This window comes from Scylla paramamosain, chromosome 1 (genome assembly GCF_035594125.1).
Source record: "Scylla paramamosain isolate STU-SP2022 chromosome 1, ASM3559412v1, whole genome shotgun sequence".
Taxonomy (NCBI): domain Eukaryota; kingdom Metazoa; phylum Arthropoda; class Malacostraca; order Decapoda; family Portunidae; genus Scylla; species Scylla paramamosain.
The window spans coordinates 15752916-15760000 of NC_087151.1; the positions used below are offsets into that span (position 1 = coordinate 15752916).

Below are 7085 nucleotides of genomic sequence, written 5' to 3' on the forward strand. Positions count from 1 at the left end.
ATCGTAGGGTCGAGGAAAGGCAGTTCTCTCTCTGACGTTTATTGATGAGGTAGGCATGACCGTAAGAACTGCAAACAAGTTCTCGGTCTCAATTTCTTACAAAATAACATTATACACTGATATTAAACACTTTCAACATATTACAATATTCATTAACAATACATGCAATTGACTTAGCACTATGACAATCAGTTTTAACTACAAAATTAAAGTATTTACCTTGGTCACCATCCTGCCCGTCTTTGTCTGAGCGCGACTTGGCCGTGAGTGATGCCCGCAGGCCACTAGCAGGTTAACCCCACACTACCAACAAGTGAACATCGACTTCGGTGCTTAATATAGCATTAAATACTGATACTTACACATATTACACGTTTTCATGCGAACAGAAAACTATTGAACATTTCACTTATAAATGCCGAGGAATAATGCCGTGAGGTACATACGCTTTACATACAGTAACAGTAGTATAAATACTAAATAATACTGGCCCCAACACACTCCCCTGGGGAACACCTTTGTTGAACTGACAATGCTCAGAAAAGGAGTTCCCCACTTGAACACAAAAGCTCCTATTTACAAGGTAGCTCCTCAGGTACTACAGTGCACGTCCTCTAACTACTATAATTTGCAGATTTTCTAACAGTAAATCATGCACTACAGTATCAAAGGCAGCACTTAAATCTAATAATATTAAAACACCACATTTTCCCTCATCCATCATACACAGAGGATCATTAGTGATGCTACACAAGGCTGTTTCAGTTGAGTGTAGTTTCCTATATGCAGACTGATTGTCAGGCAATACATGAATAATAGATAAATAATCCATTAGCTGAACATGAATTACACTTTCTATAACTTTTAATAGGAATGATAGGTTAGAAACTGGTCAGTATGAGGAAAGGGACTGGCGATCAAGTTTACTCTTTAGAATTGGTTTAACAATAGCAAGTTTCTCACTTTCTGGAAAGACACATTCACTTATGTTTAAATTGACAGTTTTTAAGAGTACACTTGTGAGTTTCAAGAAATCTTCCTCATTGGTTACATCTGACATAGGAAATGGATCTCGAACACAATATGTCTTTTTAACGTTTTCAGCAAAGCTTGTAGCATATCTATACTGACCTCACTAAAGGAGACCAGACCAACATAGGGTGTGTCAGGCATATATGTGACATGGTGAACCTGTTCTGCCTCTTCAAGGCTACTAACAATATTTCTGATTTTTTTCATCAAAATTCCTCATGAAATTATTTGCCAGGTCCACATCTGAGAGCTTCTTAGCACTCTTCTTACCAGTCAGGTTGTCAAGAACAGAGTACAGTTTCCTAGCATCAGTACCTGCCTCAATAAGAACGGGATAGGAGAGAATGGCCATAAAGAATGGAGGAATGGCATGGACACTAAAAGCACTCTAAGATGGTATAGAAACAAAGGAAAAATAGAGAGAGAAGAGTGGCAAATTATTGTTTAAAGCAAGAAGTGGAACACTAGAATCAAATTGTAAGAACAGAGACATAATAGAACAAGACAAGCTATGTAGAGAAAAAGAAACAATTGAACATTTCACTGTAGAGCGTGATATGTACAGGCACCAACAAGAAGAGTTAGACAGCAAAGTGGCAGGAGTTATAGGTCGAGAGGAATGGGAAAAAAGGAAAAAAGAAGACAGGGGAATTACAACAGTACTAGGACTAACAACATAAAAATAGGGAAATAGTGAGCCACATGAAAATATTTCTGACTGAGTGCTGGACAATAAGAAATAATTATGCAGGGGTATAGGTGAAGAAGAGATTCAAAGCGTTACAGGTCCAAAGCAGAAGGCACAACAAGGGCCATCACAACAACAGCAGCAATAGGCAGCTCCCTATTTATTTTTGGTGTTTAGGGCAGTATCTGGCCCTATTTTAGCTTTATCCACTCGAAAACTCCGCTTTCTCACAGGTCCCCAACATTATAGAGTGCAGACGAATAGAAAAATAAGAAATAACCGCGCAACATGATTACCTTATTATTATTATTATTATTATTATTATTATTATTATTATTATTATTATTATTATTACTATTATTATTATTATTATTATTATTATTATTATTATTAATAATATTATTATTTTCATTATTATTATTATTATTATTATTATTATTATTATTATTATTATTATTACTATTCTTCTTCTTCTTCTTCTTCTTCTTCTTCTTATTATTATTATTATTATTATTATTATTATTATTATTATTATTATTATTATTATTATTATCATTATTATTACTAATACTATTATTATTATTATTATGTAGAATCCTGACCAAGGGACCGTCCCGGGAGCACGAGTGTCCTCCCCTCACCGCGCCAGTCGTGGTTTTGAAGTTCTTGGAAGCTCGCGATGAATACCAGGGAGAGGTATTATTTGGAATACAGAAACGATAACACGAGAGAGAGGCGTATCATCTCTCTGAAAGACAATGAGGTCAGTGCCAACCGCGTGATGAGCGTTGCATGTGTACAGTAAAGCATTCTGGATCTAATGGGTGGTGATCAGCACATTGTTTACTTAATGACATTGAACCAGTCATTTGTAGGACTGAACCAGTCATTTGTAGGACCTCATTGCATGTTATTTTAACTGGAGTGCCTTTCGTGTTTGGGCCACCTGCTGCCTAGGGACACATGAGTCCTTGTGTAAGGTGGTACCATCAGGTGAGAACTATGTATAGCAGGTACTACGCCTTAGGGATTGCTTACCTTGGTGATTTGCTTACGTGTTTAAAAGGCAAGAGTCAAGGCACAAAAAGGGGGGAGGGGCGCATCTCAGCCATAATATTGCTTACTTAGAGTAGAACTATTGTACAGGGCGCAATATGGAAATAATATTAACATTTTCACCTGACGAATAGGATAGGTCATCTTAGATTTCATTTTAGGTTTATTAAGTTCATTGATTTTTTTAACTGATTTCCTCATTGTGTAGATCAGGATTTGAAAAAGAAAAAAAAAATACTATTTCATCTATAAATAAGTAACCTTAAAACTAGTAAGTTAAGGTTATTCCAACAATTCCTTTCATTTGTGGAAAAGTGGGGTCTTGAGCTGATTGGGACTGCATCCTTTCTATCATGAACTTTTACACACTCCCAACCATTCTATCACAACTTCTTATGGACTCTGAAATCATTCTTGAAACATGAAAAGAATTTACTTTTACTGAAGTTACAAGACAGGCATTGTGTGCTTGATATTACTGTGTTGGATAACACACACACACACACATACACATGATGGCTGTCTTGCGACATAAAAGTGATCATATCTCTTGCCTGGAGTGAAAGAGAGAGGACGCACACACACACACACACACACACACACACACACACACACACACACACACACACACACACACACACACACACACACACACACACACACACATACACTACCTTTAGGATTAATGTTAAGTATTTCCCCACCCCCTCTGTACATTTTCAGTTTGTTAACTGCCTAAATAATAAACCATTTATTATTATTATTTATTATTTTACACACACACACACACACACACACACACACACACACACACACACACACACACACACACACACACTCACAATGTAAAAGTGATTATATCTCTTGCCTGCAGAGAGAGAGAGAGAGAGAGAGAGAGAGAGAGAGAGAGAGAGAGAGAGAGAGAGAGCCACCCAGCATTGCAGTATCCTTGCTCATCCAACATGGTAACACTGCAACAGAAATGCATAACTTGAAACTCACACCAGTAGGACATAGGCACAGCCAGTCTGGGACCCCACTTTTCCATAAGTGCCTTCCCTATATGAGTGCATATCTCCCTGTCTCAAACTGGTTGTATTGCTTTTAATTATTTTGTTACCATTTTTATTGAATTGAATTAATCTTTTCTATTCTATTCTGTCCTATTCTATTTGTTTTATTGATGTATTATTTACTTATTTATCTTTAATTCATTTATTTTATTTACCATATTTCCCTGCCATATAAGATGTAACTATAATTTGGCAGGAGATATTTAGAAAAAAAAAAAAAGATAAAATAAGCCCCACTCTTCCCAGAAGATCATAGCCCACCTCTCAATCAGGCTTTGGTCCAAGTTGCAGCACAAACCAACACAGAAGATCAGTAAATATCATAACTGTCGCTAAAAAGTTGACTATGATACTACCTTATGTTGCTTTCTGCCTTTTTCTATGTTTAAAATGTTCCACTATTGGCTGAAGAGTTCCATTGCTCCTAGCCTGAGTAGCTGTCAACTTGAAATGATAAACAAAGGACTCCCTATTCATGTTAAGGTTGCTTGTGCAGCTGTGTTTCGTAGTAAGTGTATGAAGCATAACTACCTAAGGTCACTTTCTTCATACAGATTAAGGCTATGATTTGAGCATAAAGCTATTCATTACCTTAATAAATTTAACATGAATTTTATTCACATAAGGTAAGGCCATTGAGTGATGTGCTTCAAAGTTACAGCAATCGGCTTTTATGTTTTAGCATTATTTGGTTTGTAATCGTTATCTAGTAATTTTTAGCACTATTTCGATTTGTAATCATTGTCTATAATAATATCATTCTGGGGTCAAACAGTGGTATTCAGGTGTTATTCTAGTACCGATGACCATAACCCATAGGTTTACCCAAACCCATTGGGGTATAAGATGCAGGATGATTTTTTTTTTTTTTTTTTTTTTTTGGGGGGGGGGGCGAGGCATTATATATGGCAAAAAATACAGTATTTTATTTATTTAATGTTTTTTATTTATTTATTTATTATTTATTTATTTATTTATTTATTTATTTATTTTATTTTTATTTATTCATTTATTTTATTTTATTATATTATATTATTATTATTATTATTATTATTATTATTATTATTATTATTATTATTATTATTATTTTATTTTATTTTATTTATTTATTTTTGTTTATTTATTTATTTATTATTATTCTTTTTTTTTTTTGTGTGTGTGTGTGGGTGTGTGGGTATGTGTAAGGGGGGCAAGGCCAAGCCAAATAAAATTGAAGGAAAAAAAAAATGGAAATACAGTAAAAGCATCATATATTTGCTGATATAAAGTTGAAAGTTAAATTTATAGGTGAGATATATATATATATATATATATATATATATATATATATATATATATATATATATATATATATATATATATATATACAGTAAAATCCCTCTTATCTGGCATTCGAGTATCCGGCAGCTTCAAGTATCCGGCACATTTTTCCCGGAGCCTTAAAATCAATAAAAAATCAATGTGTACTCATAAAATTGATTGAAATTCCTGTGCGAGGCATACTTTGTCCCCTCGCCACCAGAGCGCACTGCTTTGCGCCATCCGCAGCCCACTGCACTGTGTTTACTCAGTGACTCAGTGTGCACTGTTTATCGCCTGATGCCTTCATCATGCCTAAAGTTGTAGAAAAGAGGAAGCATGTTGTGCTTACACTTAAGCAGCTGATCAGATCAGCTGCTGATTAAGATCAGCTGATCTTTGTTATGGTAAGATGCGTGAGTGTAGGGTGGTGATTGTGGACATAATTTCACTTCTATTCAAGTATCCGGCAATATTCAAGTATCCGACATGTCGGCGGTCCCGTTGATACCGGATAAGAAGGATTTTACTGTATATATATATATATATATATATATATATATATATATATATATATATATATATATATATATATATATATATATATATATATATATATATATATATATATATATATATATATATATATATATATATATATATATATATATATATATATATATATATATATATATATGGGATAATTTGGATAAATTTTCTGTTTGTTTTGGTAGTAATATTGAAAGAATGAGAAGAAACAGTTTATTTGTGGAATACATTCAGCTAAATGTGCTCTTCTGTTCATGTAAAAACCATCCAAAAATTTTTTCATCTTTATGAGTAACAAGGGCAAGAATTGCAATCTGAATTATCCCACACTTTGGGATAATTCAGATCCCACATACAATAACTGCAAATCAAATTCTAGTAATCACATAACACATATCATAATGATAGTTTATGTATTACTAAGGTAGACAAAGGTAAACAAAATTAATTAATTAATTAATTTATTTATTTATTTATTTATTTATTATTCATTTGTTTATTTATTTATTTTTTTTTATTTTATTTATTTTATTTTATTTGTTTATTTATTTATTTATTTATTTATTTATTTATTTATTTATTTATTTTTGCAAAGCAGATGTGATTCTATATCTCACTGCAAAATCAGGCTATCAAAGTCTTCTTTGAAAATAATCCTTCCTTCAATCAACTCTGTCTTAGGAAGAATTCTTATAATGTCACACTCAGGGGTCTTATATATATCGGGAACATCAGGTTCCCAGAAAAATACCAGGTTTGTTCTGCCAACATGGTTCACCTTCTGGAAGTACTGCATGTCCCAGTGTGTCATTTTCTTAGATTTCACTTGGTTCATTAGTTTGCCAACATAGCAAAAGTCCTTTCCTTTGTTAGTAGGTTTGAATTTTAACACCACACTTAAAGTTTGTGATGTGTATAGTACTTCATTGGGTCAGTTCCACAGTTGCCCTTTTTCACTTACTAGCTAGCCAAAAAAAAGCCACTGGAGCTGTGATTCAGTTCCACAGTCACCTTTGACCACTGCTTTTCTCTTATGGGAGTACCAGACTTTGGAACTTTGGAGAGGAGTTTTTTGGGGAGGAGTAGGGCTGCCCATTCCATAATAAATTTCCAAATTACTGTATTAAATTAACATTATTTGCCGTAATATGGTCTGAAAAGCATATGCATTTTTTATTTATTTATTTTTTATGAAAGAAATGACCACTACATATGTAATAACAACTGTCAAACTTTTTTATGAAGTATTTACATTTGCAACAAGATCGAAAGCGCACGCTGACAACAAACATCACAGCTTCTCCTATTTCTTGCAAGTTTCTTCACTTTTCTGGCTGTTTTTGGTAGGTGCCTAATTGTTCTCTCTGTTTCAATATTTGAGGGTGCAG

The 7085-nt window shown here is 33.6% G+C and overlaps 1 protein-coding gene across 7 annotated transcripts in view; it reads left to right on the top strand.

Moving 5' to 3' along the window:
• The first annotated feature begins 2324 nt into the window (after nucleotides 1–2324).
• LOC135101367 (E3 ubiquitin-protein ligase RNF8-like) overlaps nucleotides 2325–7085 on the top strand; it is a 50942-nt gene continuing 46181 nt past the window's right edge. For 6 of the 7 annotated variants that reach the window (XR_010269238.1, XR_010269240.1, XM_064005261.1 and 3 more), the window contains exon 1: nucleotides 2325–2483. Coding sequence is in view for 4 of the 7 variants with exons in the window: in XM_064005261.1 (XP_063861331.1) it covers nucleotides 2400–2483 (84 nt within the window). In the remaining 3 variants the exon portion in view is untranslated. Of the gene's footprint in view, nucleotides 2484–2535; nucleotides 2714–7085 lie in introns of those variants that run through there. The other variant, XR_010269242.1, reaches the window with a different exon arrangement.